The 19,693-nt window shown below is 46.6% G+C and overlaps 1 protein-coding gene across 1 annotated transcript in view; it reads left to right on the top strand.

Moving 5' to 3' along the window:
* The window catches only part of ETV5 (ETS variant transcription factor 5), a 43,654-nt gene extending 24,254 nt beyond the window's left edge, over nt 1-19,400 (top strand). Inside the window, exons 8-13 of the mRNA XM_084846887.1 lie at nt 1,297-1,553; nt 4,793-4,861; nt 7,086-7,154; nt 7,608-7,777; nt 16,280-16,381; nt 17,233-19,400. Of these exons, the coding sequence (XP_084703013.1) occupies nt 1,297-1,553; nt 4,793-4,861; nt 7,086-7,154; nt 7,608-7,777; nt 16,280-16,381; nt 17,233-17,454 (889 nt within the window). The 3' untranslated portion in view covers nt 17,455-19,400. The remainder of the gene's footprint in view (nt 1-1,296; nt 1,554-4,792; nt 4,862-7,085; nt 7,155-7,607; nt 7,778-16,279; nt 16,382-17,232) is intronic.
* The last annotated feature ends 293 nt before the right edge of the window (nt 19,401-19,693 follow it).

Raw genomic sequence — 19,693 nt, 5'->3', positions numbered from 1 at the left:
TAATTCTCAGGCATTTGCCTAGAACAACCTACCCCAACCTAGTGCCTGCCAGATGTGTTGGACTGCAACTCTCATCATTCCCAGTGAACGATGGGAGTTGCAGCTGAACACATCCGAAGGGCACGCAGTTGGGGAAGGCTGGCCTAGAGCCCAATGAGGGGACACCCTTTCCTATTCAGTCCACAATCTGATGCTTGGGCCCAACAGTTGCAGTCCTTGAGCACCACCATGGCTGTCCTACAGTAATGCTTTTTTGGACAGAGGCTCCATCTGCTGTAGAATTCCGTTTCAAAACAGGTCATGTGTTTCCCCACAAAATGATCCAGATATTAGCACCTTGTGTGCAGGCAGCATTATATGTCTTCAATTCGGTGATGTACCACAAATACTCGAACTGGAGGCTGCACTGTTCCTTCCACTCACAACAAACTGATGTTGCTACCATGCATTGGAATATTGGTACTAAAAGTAGCTTTATTTTGGATACCTAGGATGGGCTGGCTACTGAAGATATGATTCTGGATCTGAGCATCCATTATCAGGATGGCTCCATTTGCACAGGAGTGCAACCTGGAGGAAGACTTTAGTGCAGGGGCTCCAAAACTTTTTGGACGTGTGGACACATTTGTGAATTTGAGAAACGGCTGTGGGAACCACTACAAAATGGCTTACATGGAGGATGTAGCTGGTCACATAATGGCTGCCATGTGGGGCTGACTAGTCAAGAGGTGTGGGGGAAGAGAAATAGTGAGGGTAGAGGCTGGGAGGGAGGAAGAAATGGAAAGAGTTGTTCCCTGGCCCATCCAATCTTCTTCTGTCCACACTGACTTTTCCCCTTTGTGCTCTCTCTCTCCCTCCCTCCACTTCCAGCCTCTAGCCTCACTCTTTCTCTCCCTTCTCCTTCCCTGGCCTTCTTCTTTCTCTCCCTACCTAGCCCCTGGGCTTGCTCATTCTCTGCCACTCACCCCTTTATCTTGCTGTTTCTCTCCACTCCCAGCCTGTAGCCTCGCTATTTCTCTCCCTCCCACTTCTTTCCCTCCTTTCTCTCCTCTCTGTCCCTTTGCCTTGCTCTCTCTTCCTGCCCACTGAAATGCTGATCAGTGGCAGGTTCAGGAACAGGAAGGAGAACGTGGCGCCCTCACATTTTTCCATTTTTTATTTAAGTTTTCTTTGGAAGTAGGCAGGGAGTGAAGAGCTGTGTGGGCACCATGTTGGGGACCCTTGCTTTAGTGGATCTGGGGTCTGTGGTGATAACACTCTCTCTCTCTCTCTCTCTCTCTCTCTCTTTTCACCAAGGTTTCAGAGACAGATGTCTGAACCTTGCCATCCATATCCTCAGCCAGGGCTTTCTGGGGACAACCGTCCTGTCTACCACAGGCAAATGTCGGAGCCTATTGTCCCTGCTGCTGCCCATCCTCCTCAGGGATTCAAGCAGGAGTACCATGACCCACTCTATGATCATGGGGTCCCAGGCATTCCAGGGCCCCCAACACATGGATTCCAGTCTCCAATGGGAATCAAGCAAGAGCCCAGGGACTACTGCATCGATTCAGGTGAGCACTGTATTTGAATCCCTCCTGGCTGCATGCACATGAGTGCTTGTTCTCGGTCCCTGCCATCCGGTACACAAAGCCGCCTCAATGCCAGTGGTATTTACCATGTATTGGCCAGCCTTCCCTGATTCGGTGTCCTCAAGAGTACAACTCCTATTAGCCCCAGCCAGCATGGCCAGTGGTCAGGTATGATGGGAGTTGTAGTCCAAAACATGTGGAGGGCACTAAGTTGGGTGAGGCTAATGTGGCCAATAGGCCAATTTTCAATGCAGCCTGTGGAGTGTGGAACAAATCACCTCGCAGTTGAAGGAATGCCCAACTGTTCACAAGCACAGCCTTACTTGTGCCTCCCAGCAACAACGCAGATACCAGCGAACCTTCGGTGCTCTTTGTGTAGTTATGAGGGATGGCTCAATATCTGCTGCATGGAGACTGGGTGTGTGTATTTGTATCTTTAGAGTTTGAAGACCATTTCAGATGGTTCCACTCAGGCTGAGCGAGTATTGTGGCAGCTGTTCCTCTCTGCTTCTTGCCAGGAAGCGAGGTGGATGATATACCCACTGTCCTCCTCTACTTATTATAGCCAGTCAACCTGCTGCTCCTGGCTCTGTCCATTGAAATCCTCTTGGAGGCTTCGCCCCACCCTCACACATCTACTGTACCTTTACAACGGTGGTTCGTGCTGCTTCTGCACATTCTGGTGCAGGGAGAGGGGGAGCAGCTGCCTTTTGTGGCAGTCTTTAACCTACTTAGACAGTTAGATTATCTCTCTCTGGCTTAAACAAATAAATTTAAAAATCAGGCATTCAACAGATGTAGCAGAATCTAAGCCTCCATAATCTGAAAAGCATTACTGGGGTGAGGGGGGTGGAGGGAACGGGGAGGCAGATTTGCCCACTCGTGTGCAAAAGCACATCCCCTTCCCACCTTCTGTACTCCATTGGGCATCTTGAACCTGCAGCTGACTTTGGATTGCTGCTGGACACTCACCTTGGGACATGCGGGGGGGGGGGCAGGATGCCCGATCACTTGTTAGATTGTGCAGCTGCTGTTGATGTTCAGCCCACTGCATAACTGCAAATCGCCTTAGGCCTAAAAATACCACGACCTCTCAGAGGCAGGGGTGGAACAGATGGGAGGAGATCTAAAGTTAAAGGAATTTTTCTCTTCTTTCCCTGCTTCTCATGTATTGACGGAGGGAATGCAAAATACGAAGCTTGACTTTGAGGTCGTGCTTCAGTGTGTGGTTTGAATACCCTTTTCCTAACCAATCCTGTGGATTCATAAGTGTGTCTTCCACATGCTGTTGGAAAGGGACGCAGGAGGCTTTCGCCTTTTGGGAGAGACAGCTGCAGCAGTGAGGTAGATTGCATTACAACTTCTAGGAACAGTATGTTGTACCTGCTTTTCAAGGGATGGTATTATTGTCCAACAATTCAGGACATCTCCTGTTTAGTTGCTGATTCATTTTGTCTCTTAATGCCTAATCCCAGTAGGTACAGAACCTGAGCACACGGGAGATGGGCCAAAATAGTTCTGAGGTTTAACCTCTCTCGGGAGCCTTTTGTTTTTGTAGGAAATTATGGGAAGGGCTGTAGCTCGGTGGCAGAGATATGCTTTGTTTGCAGAAAGCCTCAGGTTCAATCTCTAGTATCTCCAGTTAAAAGAATTAAGTCAGCCTTCCCCAACCTGGTGCCTTCTGGATGGGTTGGAGCTATGCTGCCTGGGAGATTCTGGCAGTTGCAGTCCAACCCATCCGGAGGGCACCAGGTTGGGGAAGGCTGGATTAAGTAGCAGTCAGGGGTGGACAACCTTTTTGGCTCCAAGGGCTGCATCCGGTGTCAACCAGGGCTGTGTGTGTGTTGATGTGTGTATACACAAACCAGGCCCAGCCCAAGACATTTTGCTGCCTGAGCCAAAGGACAATATGGCACGCCCTCCCGTTCCACGCACAAAATCTTTCTGGACAGGCAGGTGAATCTGTCTTCCACACTAATGATGAGGCAATGTCCTCCACTCAACCTGAAGGCATCAGACTACTTTAAGGGGAACAGAGTAGGCTGCAAGGAACACAGCTCTCTCCTTGAACACTGTGCTGCTGCCTCCCAGCATCTGCCGCCTGAGGCAACCACCTCACCCTGCCTAATGGTAGGGCCAGCCCTGGCACAGGCAAACATACATATGTGCACATACACATGTGTGTGTACACACACACACACACACACACACAGAGAGAGAAAGAGAGAGAGAGAGAGAGAGAGAGAGAGAGAATAGGCTATTTTGGGGTTGCTGGGGGAGGGAGGAAACTGAAGTGATGGGAAAGCAGCAATCCCAGCTGCTTCAGGGTCCCAGCTACCATTACGGGCAGTAAAGCAGTGATCCCAACTGCTTGAGGAGGCTGAAACCTTTTCTCCACAACCCCAGTTGGAACCGCAGTCTTTTCAGATGTGAATCTACAGCTGATTGGTAATGCTGAGTTGAGGTTAAAACTTGCTTCACCACTTGGCTGGATTCTGCTGGATCACATGCCTAGATTCTCAGTGAATTTTTAAACCGCCTGTGTGGCACAAATGGTCACCTAAATCCAGCCTGGGGGGAGTCTTTGCTGGACTTCCGTTTGCTCTTGGTGTTATAGTACTTGTGTAGAATCTGATGCATGGTAATTTGGGCAGGGGTTTTGCTTGATTTAAAATGGGAGGCAGTTCCATCCCGGCCCACTCCATAACCCTTAAGTGGAAGAAGGCATGTTCCACAAGTTCTTAGGAAGCCTTGCAGTGCAATTCTGTATATTCTCACTTGAAAATAAACTACACCGTACTCCGTGGCACATACTGCTAAGTAAGTCTGCGTGGATTGCAGCCTTCGAGAGTAAAGGAGCAGGAATGCATTTCCTTCCAGTCTGGGTGGAGGTCATACCCTGCAAAATGCTTTGGGGACAGGGGTCTTCAGCAGTAGGTCTGTCCCAGGGGAAAGGGCTGTAGCTCGCTGGTAGAGCCACTGCTTTGGATGCAGAAGGTGCCAGGTTCAGTTCCCAGCATCTCCAGGTAGGGTTAGGAAAGGTTCTTGCTTGAAACCCTGCAGAGCTGCTGCCAGTCAATGTTGACAATACTGGGTTAGATGGACCAATGGTGTGGCTCAGTAGAAAGCAGCTTCTGATCTTCTTGAGTTCCTAATCTGAATCTGAAGTGAAGTGTGTGGCATTCAGGCTGGTATTAACTCCAGGTCCCTCTTTATTTCAGAAGTGCCTAATTGCCAGTCGGCATATGTGAGAGGAGGAGGAGGAGGCTACTTCCCCAACAGCCATGATGGTAAGTGGGCAATCAGTAAATGCATAAATATGCACATGTGAGATAAAATGAAGAGGCATGTGGACGTGAAGCTGTATGTGGTTATCCCAGCCGTAAGAGGGTGGGAGTACACTTTCCCTGCAAATAGGTCCTTGGAGGGATGGTTGAAAAAGCTGGGTATATGTAACCTGGAGAAGAGAAGATTAAGAGGAGACACAAAGCAGCCTCCAAATGTCTGAAAGGCTGCCATGCAGAAGATGGAGCAGGGTTGTTCTCTCTTGCTTCAGAGGGCAGGACCAGCACCAATGGGTGGAAATTGCAGGGAAGCAGATTTCGGCTGTTCAGCAAGGGAATAGACTGCCTCAGGATGTGGTATCCTTCACCAGAGGTATTTAAGCAGAGCCTGAATAGTCACCTGTCAGGGATGCTATAGCTACATCCTGCAGTACAGAGCCTGCACTGAGCAGCGGGTTGGACTAGATGATCTCTGATCATCTTCCAGCTTAAGATTCTATGAAACTATCACAGTGTTAGCTGTAACAAAGGAGGAGATATCAAGGAAACAGTGAAAGGCAGCTGCTAATAATAATGATGAGATTTCAAGCATTTATATAGCACTTAACAATATTCAGAGTTTATTTTATTTTAGTGAACCTTACAACAATCTAGGGTTATGTGATTATCCCCATAATGCACATGAGGAACTGAGGCTGAGAGACAGGGGTTTGCCAAAGACCATCTGGTGAGTTCAGCAGTGAGATTAGAACCAGGGGCTTCCTGGCATATACTACACTAGGTATTTCCCTTCTTCTCTTTGAAATCTCTGATCTCTGTTTTGTGGCTCTTTCCTTGCTGATGCCTGGCTCTTCTTGTGTTGGTTCAGATCTCATGGCTGAACTCTTAGTGGTCTTCGGCAAGCCACTGTCTCTCAGCTTTGGCCTCCCATTTGCGTTATTAGGATAATCGGACAGCCCTGGGTTGAACCTCACTATGCTAACTGAGGTGTTGTGAATGCCCAGCAAGCTCTGGGAAAGAGCAGTTCTGGGCATTCAGAGCTGTTCGAAAAGAGCAATTATCCTGCAAACACAATGCAGCCATGTTGGACTTTCATCCATCAGCTGACTGCTGTGCTGGATCTTCGCAGATACCTAGCAACGTATCTAGCAAGTCCCTAGCAAGTCTCCTACCTATCCCTAACAGTGAAAGGGAAATTGGCAGTTGCAGAGAGTGAGTGTGTCATCTTAAAGCTGTTAATTACATGTTTACACCATAACATTAGCTGGACCAAGGAAGCTGGTTTTATTCAGAAATAAGTCTGTGCATAGGTTGGACCTTGGATAGCTCCTTTAGCAGTCTGACTGGTTCTGACTGAAACCTGGAGAGGATTCACCACCCCACTGATATTGGAACCACCAGCCTCCACTGGGTCAAGCAGACTTCCCCCACCTGGTGCCCTCCAGATGTGTTGGATGGCTACTCCCATCATTCCTGGCTGGCTGGGGATGGTGGGAGTTGGAGTCCAACCCCTCTGGAAGAATGAGGAAGGCTGCTTGAGAGTAGGTACGATGAACAACAATGTAGGGATTTGGCAAGACTTACCTGGGCAGTTTGAACAACTGGGCGGGTGATTTCCTCTTAAAGCAGTTTAATCTAACCCACTTACATTTTGGTTAGATCTGCTTGATTAGTATAAGCAAAGCCTTGGGGTGCCTGTTAGATTTCTTTTGGGCTGGAGAATGGGGCTTATGAGTGACAAGCATGCTGATAATTCCTGCAAGCAATGCTCGGGAGCTCTGCTGAGGCCCATGCTTGTCCCTGTCAGTCTAAGTGGCCAGCTGAGGACTAGCAGGGTCAGAGCAGGTACAAAGTACAAATAGGGGGACTGCAGCCCAGGAAACCCCATTTGGTTTGGTGCTACTTTGTTTGCAGTGCTCTTTCCTCCACTTGCCCCTGATCACTTATGTGTGAAACCAGCCGTATGGGAACCAGCTGTCTGGACATGCCCTTGGAGTTATAGGAACAGCAACTGGCATCTTTGCAAATAAGCACTTTGAGGCCTTACCTGTTGGCCTTACCTGTTGGTCTTAATGAATGGCTGAGTAGCTGTCATTCCTGCCAACAAGCAAAGCAGTAGCGTGAATCAAACTGTCCTGGAAGGAACAGCCTAATTTTGTGTGTGTGATGCATTGCAGAGAATAAAACGGAACTTGTGTTGAGCTAATGGACTTGTCTCCCCGCTTCCTAGGGTTCTCCTATGAGAAAGATGCCCAGTTGTACTTCGATGACACCTGTGTTGTACCAGAGAGGATGGAAGGTAAGGGACTGTGTGTGTTGTAGTAGGAATGGGATGGGGGGGGGGACTTCAGTGACCCTAGAGAGGTCAGAACGTGGATTAGCCACTAAGCATCCCTTCCATGTGCTTCAACAACATCTGCCTCATTTGTGCCACATGATTCTGGGAGAATCTGCTGGATGCTGGGGGCTTCAGTGGTAGAGCTGCGTTCCTATCAGTCTGATGGAAGAGCATAGGAAAGATGTGCCCCCAGCCAGATGAGCAGGGGCTCCCACAGTCAGCTGCCTACGCGGCACATCTCTCCACAGGGGAAGTTGCCAACACAAGCATCGCCTGCCAGATTTGCAGCCGCTTTGTCATTCACCCGGCTTCTGTAAAAAGTCTGTAGCTGTTTTGAGGAATCGTAGGAATCTACAGCAGAAAACGGTGAGGCTGTTGGCATGTCAGTTCTGACTGGTGTGTTGTTGTAAACAGGTAAAGTGAAGCAAGAACCCACAGCGTATCGTGAAGGGCCTCCTTACCAGAGGCGAGGGTCACTCCAGCTGTGGCAGTTCCTCGTCACACTCCTTGATGATCCAGCCAATGCCCACTTCATTGCTTGGACTGGCAGGGGCATGGAATTCAAGTTGATCGAGCCAGAAGAGGTAAAAAACACACACAAAAACAACCCCGAGCGAGCCTACTGAATCTCCCGTTAAGGTTGTACCTTCCACTTTCCGTGGTTGAACAGAAGGTTGGAATTTCAGCCAACAGAATGGCTGGAAACCTACCAGAATACCCTTCCCCAACCTTGGCCACACTGGCTGGGGATGATAGGAGTTGTAGTCCAATACAGGGCACCAGATTGGGGAAGGCTGTACTAGAATGTAGCAAAGAAAAAAGATGAAACCATTTGAAGTTCAAGTTAAGGCCACTGAGAAGAGAGCAGGATGAGACCTTAGGCTGGCTGATGTGAAATGCTGCTGCTTATCTTACATTGATCTCTGGATCAGGCCACTTGGCAGGGGACATAATAGCATTAGTTGATGTCTACCATTGTGGGAAGGTTTTGGTTGTCGCTAATGCAAGAGTCCGTGGTTCTGACCTCGGTACAGAGAGAGCATGGAGCAGGGCCGGTCATCACTGCTGCCTTAATTATGAAAACTAGGGTGTGTCTCTTGCTTGGTGGTGAGGTTGGACATGTACCAGAAAGAGGCAAGGATTTGCCGCTAAGCAGTGGTGCATTATGTCGGCAGTTCATGTGATGTCTTGGCAAGGCTGACCCCTGTGCAACGAGATCTGTATCCTCAGGAAATCATAGTTAATAACATACTCCCAAGTTTCAAATGGTCGGTCTCCTTATGAATGGTGCCCAGGGCTGCAACGACAGGCAGAGCGGCTGCAAATAAAGCCATTTTTGGCCCTGCTTAAGTCTGCTTGTTGAATCTTCTCCAGTCCACATGAAGGTCAGACGAGGAAACCGCAGAGCAGATGGCGCAAGGCCCAGCTTCCACATTTCTTGCTGAACCTGTTGAGCACAATAGTGCTTGGTTTGGCTGTTGCTGTGCCTGATAACTCGCCAGCAATGACTCCCCCGCCTTAATTGGTGAGATTGTCTTTCAGTCTTTAGAATATCTTGCCTAGCTATTGCGATTATATCTTGCACGAAGGACAGATGCTGGAGTAAAACTGCAGCCTCTGCAGTAGAAGGCGTTTTGGGGTTCAGCAGAAACATTCTGTTGAGCTCACTTTCTCAAATGGGCTCAGAGGATGGGTGTGGAAGATGTGGGACTCCCTACAGCAGGTCTTGTGCATATGTACCAGAGCTGCCCGAAGGTTATTGACTGGGTTCAGTAATCTCACTTCATCGCAGCAGGAGGACCCAGACTCGGGTGATCAAGGGGAGCCCAGGGGTTCCTCTAAATCTGGTGCTCCAGAGGAGAGGGGATGAACCCTGACCCCAAGTACTGTTGAAGGCCGGCAAGCAGAAGGTCAAAGCACAATACTTCTTTTTTTTCCCTTTGAAATTTTATTTTATTTTGAAATAAGGTTAACAAAATTAAGGCAACAAAAAGAAAAAGAACATACATAATAAATCAAAACTACTAAAGAAACAAAGGGATGCAGTAATTATAAATCTTCATCTATAACCCATATGTGTAAATACCATCTACAGTAAAACGTCCTACATAGAAGCACAATCCCTAACTAAAGTAAAAACACAATTTATACAACATACAAAAAGAGCGTGCGCGAGTGTGTGTCATTTTGTGTGTATTAATCAGCAAAAATATAAGCAACTGTACTTGGTTGGAATTTTAGGAGCTTCAGCATAGGAAATAAATTGAAACCATGGTGCCTTAATATCATTCTTCGAGTTAGGATTCCTGGCTCACTGCACTTGCTGAGTAAAAGCACAGTGTTATGAGTCCAGAAAAAGGGCAGTCTAAAAGCAGGGTTGATCAGGACTCTACTGGTCAGCAGCATGAAAGATCAGACCAAGGAGGAGCAGGTTCAAGACAGCAAAGTTTTGAGGTACTGGGAGATGAAATAAAGGTATTGTTCTAGGAACCAGCAGCTCTTAACTGAGAGCTTATAAACTGGAGCTTCCAGAGCCCCACTCAGGACTCACCTGCAGCACATCAGAGGCTCCTGGGAGCAGTCTTCCTTGTGAGGAGGGCCCTACTCACGAGGAGCCCTTTTCTCATGAGGAACCTTCCTTTGCAGATAGGCACTCCTTCTCAACACAATTGTTCTGGCCTGCCTCTTGAGACGCTGCCGTTCTTGGAGGCTTGGTAGTTGCTCAGCCTCCGTTTCAGAGGCAGAGTTCCCCTTCTCTTATGGGGATGGACCCACGGCCATTGCTCCTCCTGGTGTCCTGCCATGGACTGCTCTTCAGTGCTGCTTGTCTCTAGAACTTCTAGCTCCTCTGAAGAAGAAGACTCCTCCAGCAGGGGCATGATCCTGATGGTTGCTCCAGTCTCGGTGCAAAGACAGAGCAACTCTCTTCTCCCCCACCCCATCCCAGCTCCAAGCACAGAACAGGAGATCTTCCTCTGGCCTTGTGCGGAGTGTCATAGATGAAGCACACGGTCAGAAACAAGACCCTGCCTTTTGGGGAAGGGGGCAGGCCCTGGCAAGAACAAATCTTTGGCCAGCAAGGCCAGCCAAAACATGTTGATCCTTGATTATTGGTTTTTGGCATAATTATCGGGTTTTGGCATAAGCTGGAGCATCTATTAGACTTGCTTTGTTTTTATCTATATCCTGTATCTTTAATCATTTGATTCTGGGTTATATTCTTTCCCTATGAGTACTTTCTCATTGTGGCATGGGTTCAACAAGCTGTTTTGGTGGCAAGGAGGCTGATACATCAACACTGGAAGTCCTGCCAATCTCCTACTATTGAACAGTGGGTAGGGTAGAAAGGACTCAGTATGCTAGAAAAGGTTTTATGCAGGAGACTCTTGAAATCATAGGTTTGGAATAGTTAGACTAAGGTGCGCAGCCAATTTGCATAGAGCTTTTTTCTTTCTTTCTCTATCCCCCAAGGCAAAAATGAAAGTTACCCATAGAAATCAATGGGAAAATCCAGAATTTTAGAGCAGTTGCCGTGTGCCCACCCAAAAAACCTAACAGCAGCAAAGATGGAAGTTCCTGTTCTTTCTAACGTGGGTCTTATTTTGTATGGAAATTATCTTTTTTAAAAGTTTTTAGGCCTTTTAAAAGTATAATATGACTGTATGCAAGTCAATGGAACATGAGGCTTCTGTGTGCAACTGAGTGCTATTTGCATCAGCAGAACTATTTTTAAATGCTTAGAAACACTCCCTCTCTCTCTCCCACACACACGCCGAAATTGAATGCCTCACATGAATTAAGTCCTGAGGTAGAAAGAGCAGGAAATCATATTTGCTGGTACCTCTTAGTTTCAGCATCTGTCCAATCACATCTACATTAAAACCTTGCATTTGTCCATTGATGTTTATGGACAGCACCCTGTTCCATCCCAGGGGCCATTTTAAAATGGCTTCTCTCATCTGAGCTCAGACGTCACCTTTACAGACAATGGCCCAGTATGCACGATTAGCATGGCTTAAAAGCAAGCTGATGCGTGTTGGGTGCCATTTGCCTAATTACCCGCCCACCTGCAGCTTGTCGGGTCATCCAAACCCAGGCGGTCTGGCTTATTTGAGGGAGAAACAATCTTCAAATAACCCAACAACAGCCCATGGGCAGCCATCTTGGTTGTGCCTCTCCCCACAGACATGTCCTGGAAGTTGAGTCATTGCAGGGCATGGGGGGGCGAACATGGCAGCCCGTAGTTCATCTCCCCACACACAATGCCCCAAAATGACGGTGGGGGCATTGGGACATAAAACAAGATGGTGTCCAAAAGCTGCTTGGTGTCTGAGCGCTGAAAAATTAAAGGGTGGAGATGTTATGTATTATTCATTTTTAGTAGACATGAGGCACCTCCCAGGGGTGCTGACTCTCCCAGGCATCTGCCTGAGGACGCCTGACACTGAAGTCGGCCCCAAGTTCTGGGTCGGCGTATTACATTTTACCCTTTTCTCTCCTTTCTCTTCATACTGATTTCACCCTTTTTTTTTCTTTGCTGCTTTTTTCTCATTAGCTCCTGGAGGAAAGTTGCAGGTGAAATGGGGTATGGTGTTTCATAAACATGCACAATATAAAAAGCAATTAAAGTTTGCACATTTAAAAAGTAGGCAGCACATAACAAGAAGTCTAGCAACATTCCATTTTGTGCTGCTTCTTCTCTCCCCCCGCCCCCCACCTTGGCACAGCTCACTGACTTTCCATAACAACTTCCCAGTTAGCAGGTACAAAGCATGTTCTTCTTTTCTCATAACTGGAGGTGCAAGAAATCTACCCCTAAAAATACATGCTAGGAAGCTAATAACAGTAGTGAGAAAAACAGTTATGTTGTATTTACAATTATTCAAAATGAGAAAACACTAAAAATACAAATACCCCAAAATAGATGCAACACATAACTGAAGAAATATCAAGGTCCACTCTCCATTTTGGGTGTAAAATTGCTCAGAGGTCCATCAGTGCAGATGAGATATTTTCTAAATATTCTGAATAAATACTGATGGAGGACTGGTTCATTCATCCATTTCAGACAATTCTCATTCACAGGGAATGTATCAGCAGAAATGGGGGTGGGGAGGAACCCATCTGTTTGTTAATCAATGGCAATGGTTGGAAACAATTGTTCTCAGCAATCTTAGAGAGACCGCAATGAGTGTATCTGCTCTCCGTAGAATTCTGCAGCTTTGCAGCAATTATAAAGTATTATGAGATTTATTGTGGTTGTTTGTAAGGATAATCGATTTGTTTTTGCTAGTCACTTCCAATAATGGAAATTTACTTTTCCTTCGTAAAAGGGCTAATACTTGTAAAATGTTGTCACTGATTAACAAATGGGTGCTTTCTTTTTCCTGCTGATGTGTTGTGTTTCCCATGAATAAGGGTAATCCAAAATGGATGAATGGTCTGGTCTCTTGCCAAGATTGATCCAGAATGTTAAGATAATATCTCATCCACCCTGGTGGACTTCTGAACAAGTGTACAGCTATGTTGGATTCCAGATGTTGATGTTTCTAGTTACATGCCGTAGTGCATTATCTTTAGATACTGATATTTTCAATGGTTTGTCTTCCGTATTGTTCATTCTATATGATTACCATTTAGTTTTAAATAATGCTTCTCCAACCTGGCACTCTCCAGATGAGTTGGACTGAATTGCTGGCTGGGAACTTTAGGAGTTTCAGTCCAACTCATCTGGAGGGCGCCAGGTTGGAGAAGCATGATTTAAATCGTATTGTGACAACATAATGTGACTGTTTTTGTCATTACAGTTCTTAGCTTCCTAGCTAACATATTTTTAGGGGTGAATTCCTTATGCCTCCAGTTTTATTCTTGTTGGCTTATCCCTTTCTCCCCACCCCCTTTTTGAGAGGGGAGGGGGATTGCTTTTCTCATTACGCTTCAGACACTTGGTTGTGCTGTGAAAAAGCCTTTTTGTTCATTTCCACTGTTGTAAGCTTTGCTCAGTTGTCGCCCTGTGGAGACACTGGTTTTGTAAATAAACCCCTGAAATTACCGAAAGGAATCTTGTGGTGCATGGGGTTGTGCTGAATGATGCAGAGGAGGAAGCTGTTTGACTAATAATTGAAACCAGCTGCACAGCCAAGCGGTGCATGGTGGGTAATTATCCATAATATACAGTATACTCTGCATGGAAATTGTGGCTTTTTCAAACAACAATTTGGCAGCCCCCTCTAGTCAAAAGGTCTTTGATAGTCTGCCGTTTCACTCCCTCTCCATTTTGAAAAGGCACGCGCTTTGATCTCGAAAATGCTTTAACCATATATCTGCGCTGCCTGGTGGCTTCCTTTGGAGGGAAGGCCAAGGCAGCACAAGTGGGAGATGAGCACCTCTGTTGCAGGGCTTCTTCCCGCTGTACAAGGAGAAAGGCTCTACATCTGACATCTCTGCTGTCCAAGAAACTGGGCTCTTTTAAAAGATGGAAGGGCGGATAATGGACCATGCTTCCTCTGGCAGCATCGCCCAATGAGAAGATGAGAAGCACTTTGAAGGAGTCAGTGGCTTTCTGTGCCATGCTGTGTAGCAGTAAGAGGAAGCTCTTTACCCGTGTTTGAGTCCTAATCAAAGCCTGGATGCTGGGAGAGGATTATGTAACAACCTCTACGGGGCTGCGTGGAATCCGTGTATTGGCAATGCGCTCTCCGCTGTTTTCCTGCTGTTGCATGCATATGCAACAAGCTTGTGCCTGAACATGCAGAATGTAACTGAACATGCTTCCACCCTAGAGCCAGTTAGGGGAAGGTGTCATTCCATATGCGATTGAGAAGCCTGTTGCAATATGTCCGCTTGAAACAGAGGAATAGCATAGCAGAGGGTCTTGTTCTTTTCCTCCTTTGACACGGCAGTAACCGGTGCGCTATTAAATTCACTAAGCACTACTATGTAGGCACAGCCACAGTTGGCTCCAAATGCATTCCTTGTGGGGGTATGAGAGAGAAGGAGCAAAGTTTGGGGGGAGGGACAGGAGAAGGGGAGAGCAAAGGGGAGCAAGGCGAGGAGAAGGGGAGAGCGAAGGGGAGCGAGCCCCTCTGCCGTAACTTTTCTTGTGGTTTTCATTGAAACCCTGCAATAGACAGAGAATGAGCGAGGAGGCATAAGGCAAGAGGCAGAGGAACTAGTGTGAAGGGACTGTGGGATGCTGAGTGCATATATTCTGCTTCCTCCAATGAGGAGGATGAGGTCGTACCTATTTAATTCATCCTTGCATCTCAGGTCCTCCCTGTTTCTTTGCTGTGATGGAAAAACTAGTCTGACCAGCGCACCACATGAATGTAGTATCTGTTTAGCTGCTGAGGCCATTGGAAACACCCCACGTATTTGGCTCAGACAGCTGTTCTGGGCCTTCGCAATGCCTCAGGTGGATGCAGGCTGCCTCAGTGCACTTAGTGCTAGGAAATCCCATTAATCTTCTCTGAGTGCCTGGTTGATTGTCCATTCCAGAAATCCCCTGGGAAACAGTGGTTCGTTGGCAAGCAGCTTATGTCATCAGATCCTACTCCCAAAGAGAGCTGTAATGAGTAATCCCCTCTACACGATTGCTCCAGAATCATATTAGAATTGAGTCAGTGCTCTTGCAACCCATTAGGAGTGCATTCATACCACTGTGAGGCTTCCCGATCATGTCTTGCTGGCCATGGTTTCCATCACAGTCAATAAGTGTGGCATGCTAATGGTTGGTTGGTCGATATTTTATGACTTGGCCAGCAACATCTGGCTGGTTCTCAATGACTTTGCAAAGCAGCAAGTAGGCCTTGTGAATTCCAAGGGAATGGACGTGTTTCCTTACATCTCTTGGTATATCTCAGCTTAGCTTATTAATGGAGATCTTCACTGTTTCCGTTTTGTTGCAAGTTGCACACAGTTCAGTGATGCATCTCCTCTAATCTTCTATAGATGGTTATAGGTAAAATGAGTGACATCAGCATCTTTGGAGAAGTCTTGCAGAGACTTGGTGGACCTTCTGCCTATCTTAGTTGCACGTGTTTTTTCCTTCTTAATTCCCCAAGAATGAGCTGATTTTGAATGATGTGAGTGCTAAATGCTGCAGGACCACTTATTCTACTGATCCTATTAGTGTATTCATGTGAAAAAGTTATGACTGATTTGGTCATCCATGTGACTACAATGGAGACAATTCTGTGGGCAGGATACTATTAAGTCCTGTTTATGGAATATGGAATTCTTCATTCCAGCATCATGCTTCCATATTCAGGGTTCTCTTCAAAACATGATGCCATGAGCACCAATGTTATAGTGGAAAAGTTTAAGAAACAAACAAAAACCAAGTCCTAGACCCTACAACTTGAAAGCCTTGATGCCACTATGGCAATGAATGCTAATCTTACCCACAATAACTACCTGAAATATTGTTCAGGTAAGGAAATTGAGTCAATATAGGCAATCTGCTTCTTAATGAATACTACATTTTTGAGGAATTTGAAACTTCCTGGCCCATGTGGGGAAAGTCTTTAGACAAAATCTGATAAGCCCTGCAGTTCAGGGTACTGGAGGAGAGATGGGTATTGAAATAAGGGAAAGTCAGGCTGTCACAAGCAGTTACTCCTCCCAGGAAACCCAGGCTCCCTCAGCAGATTAGTGTGCCTGGCTTAAGGAGTCGGTAGAATCCCAGTGCTTTATTTCCAGTGTGGGCAGAAAGTAGATCTCCAAGTTGTTTTGGACTTCAACTCCCAGCATTCCTGACCATTGGCCATGCTGGCAGGAGCTTCTGGGTGTTGAAGTCCCAAATAATTGGAGATCTACCTTCTGCCCTATCTGATTCTCTTGACATGTGGGGCGGGGTGGGGCGGAGGGATGTCTGTGATTATTTTGTGGCCATATCTTTTCTGAAAACAGAACTGGAGCCCTATACACAAGCAGTTTGGAACCTGTTGCATAACTGGTGTTGGCATTCCTTTTCTTTTTTTTCTAGATGAGGGGCTTGGTATCAACGAGTTTAACACTTTTTTTAGTCATGCTGGAAAATTGACAAGCTTCACAGAGCGGCATCATTGTATTTTTCACCTACTTAGGTAGCCCGTCGTTGGGGAATCCAGAAAAATCGGCCAGCCATGAACTATGACAAGCTCAGTCGTTCTCTTCGCTACTACTATGAAAAGGGCATCATGCAAAAGGTAAGTGGCTCACTTCTTGCTCTGAACATCCCTGCTACGTGAGAACAGTGTAGCGGTAAAGGAACAGTCTTTGGCACATGGATGGCTCACTTTTCAGGACTAGCCTTCCTGCCGTTCCATCTTCATAATTGAGAAAAGGCAGCCAGCACACCATTTCTTGGTGCCTTTCCAGACAATCAGTGTACAGTCCAAAAAAGCAAATCTATTTCTCATTCATTTGCACCATCTACCTGTCTTCTCTTGAGGTTGTACTTTTCTCATGGGAATACTTCATTTTCAAGCCTTCAAAGTGCCGTGTTATGATTGGTTATTTATTATTACATTTATATCCTACCTTTTTTCCTTTTGCGAGGAACCCAAGCTGCTTACATGGTCCTCTTCTCCATTTTAGCTTTACAACAACCCTGTCAGGTAGGTTAGACTGAGAGTCAGTGTAACTTCTATTTTATTTCTTTAAACTTCTTTTTTTAGCTGGTATGATGCAAATCCAAGGGCTGCCCTCCAGTGCCATCTGTATTTGAGTTCAAAAGAGGGGCTTTGTGTTTTTGAGGCCTCCATCTCTGCCTTATACTTAGGCTCTTGGGCAAGTTACTTTTCTTTGTCTCACCAGTTTGCCTTTTGAGAAATTAGTGTTTTGTGACTGGCCGTGCTCACCATGGCAGCCGTTTTATGAATGGGCAAGTTCCCCTCTGAGCAGCGATTCTGTGAGAACATCCACGACACTCTCTCAAAATTCCAAAGGTGCCTATCAACCCAGAATGGTTGGGGATCCCGGAAATAAAAAAGTAGATCCCACAAGTCCAAAGTCTGCCCAACCCTGCCCTAATGGAAACGTCTTCCTTTTCTTCCAGGTGGCCGGAGAGAGGTATGTCTACAAATTTGTTTGTGACCCTGATGCCCTCTTCTCCATGGCCTTTCCCGACAACCAACGCCCGTTCTTAAAAGCTGAACCAGACTGCCATGTGAACGAAGATGACACCTTACCTCTGACACACTTTGAAGATAACTCTGCATACCTCCTGGACCCAGATCACTGCAGCAACCTCCCCTACGCCGAGGGCTTTGCTTACTGACTTGCTCAGCAGCTGAATGCTGACGTTAGAGACTCCAGTTCCAACCAATAAGGGCAAATGGTTTTTGTAAAGAATTTCTGCTGTTCATTTTAAAAAACTGCTCTTTGCAAATGTTTTCAGAAGAGCCTAATACGTCAAGGCCCTCCAAGTTGAAGACAATACAATAGCATGGCTAGTGAGTATGACCTCCAGTTGCTGATCACTTTGGCTGCAACCGTGAAGAGTGGCTGGGGGAGGAGGGAGGATGTTCCAGTGGAAATGTCTTCTGGGCCCTCTGGCTGGAGACATGTGTGGTGTACATGTTCGCAGGACTTGAATAGACAGTGCGTGATTAGCAAATTGTCGAGAAAATATGCTATGTAACAATCACAATCCTTGTATCTACCTTGTATAATGGAAAGGGCTTTGATTTGCCATGGGAAAGAGGATCCAGCACAGTGTAAGCCCCTCTGGAATGGGTCATGGCTTAGTGTGGTGCTTCTGGCATGGCTGAATTAGCTCAGCCCCCTCTGGGTTCTCAGTACACATCTCTTCGGCCTGAGGAAGGCTTTTTTCTGATTCTTTCCTATTTTTTTTTTAATTTGATTTTTCGTTCATTTGTTGGCTTGTAATAAGCAACTCATGCTACAGGACAGCACTTAAAGTACCAGAACCATATAAGCCTAGCGGGCCGTTGGCCACCCTCTCTGTTACAAGGCTGTGCATGGATAGCTTGTTGCTTTTAGTGGGGGAAATGGGGAAGGGGGTTTGGCCAAAACTCCTTTTATGTTGTGGGGCGACGTTTGTAACCAGATTTTTGTAGGTCTTTTGTATCTAAGGCAATTCCACCTTGGGGCAAAGCTGCTGCTTTCTTGCTTCCAGCGGTGCCAACACTAAGGGTGCTTCAGCTTGTGGCGAGGCGGGGGACTCACCCCACCACCTACATACCTGCTTTGTGCTCTTCTGCACTGGATCCTGCCCAGGACACTTTGCGCAGTGCGTTCTGCATGTGGACTGTGTTCCCGTGCAGCAACAATTGCAAGTGAGCTGCTTGGCTTTTTCTACGACCGGGATCTGTATGTATGTAATACAAGGGAGCCCCAGCCAAGGTGGTACAGTCCTGACCCTACAGCAACGTATCGCCTTCTTACTGCAGAACTACCTTTTCCCAGTTGTCCCTGAGCTTGCGAGCAAGAGAGACACACAAGGTGCGCACAGGCATATTTGTAGCCTAATTTGTAAGTTGTGTTACACTCTTTCAGATGCTCCGTGCAAGTTGGATATTTTAAGAGGATTTTTTTAAAGAGAGAAAACAGCAGCTATAACTTGGGTTTGTAAAAATTTAAAGAAGGGGAGAAGGCCCATGTTGCCATGTGTGTGCGTGCGTGTGTGTACACACGCAGAAACACACACACGCACATATATACACACACACATCTCTGGATCCTTCAGGAATTCTCCTTATGAGCCTCATTGGCATGCACCCGTAATGTGCTTGACCCAAATATCCATACCTTTCCCTACGGGCTCCTACGTTTTGTTGTAAATGCTGTATAGGATTTCTTTGGGGGGCTTTGATAACTTTGTTTGGTTTTTTGACTAACTTCACTTTTTTTTTTTTAAGTATGACGATTAACTCTTTGTAGACGACTCAGCAACTCTCCCCCAGAATGTATCACAGTGGCCTGTCACAAAGCACAGGGCAGCAGTATACTCTGCTGTGCCCCACCCCCAGGCCCTCCCCCCCAATTGTGCCCCAGGGCTTAACCAAACCAGTGGGATTAGCTGTGTTTGTTTTTGTTTTAATTTTGGTATGGGAAGTCTATAGTGCAGAAAGGGTTAATCTGAGGATTGTTGTGAAATGACTATTGCCTGAGCAGGGCTATACCATATATCTCCTGCAAAAGCTCCATTACATTCTGTACTGTGTACAATAAAGGATTTTTGCTTTCTGTTCAGGCACTGCTAGTGCTGCCTCTCATTCTCATGTGCGTCCCACAGTGCTGTGCAGTGGTGGACTTGGGTTGGCTTGTTTTGCTCCTCGAGCTCTGGATCTTTGCATCTCTGCATTTGTGTCTCCTCCTGACCTATTTCACCTGCCGTCCCTCAAGGCAAGCAAGTCATCTTTCTGCAACAATTGCACTGGCTTGGAGTGCAATCCTATGTGTGTTTAGACAGAAAAAAAGCCCTACAACTCCCAGCATGCCCCAGCCAGCATGCCCTAGGCAGAAAAAATTCCACTTTCTCCACACCAAAATTA

This window comes from Heloderma suspectum, chromosome 3, assembly GCF_057233095.1.
Source record: "Heloderma suspectum isolate Gila_16-S chromosome 3, 16-S_ref, whole genome shotgun sequence".
Lineage (NCBI taxonomy): Eukaryota > Metazoa > Chordata > Lepidosauria > Squamata > Helodermatidae > Heloderma > Heloderma suspectum.
This window is presented reverse-complemented; position numbering and strand designations above follow the sequence as displayed.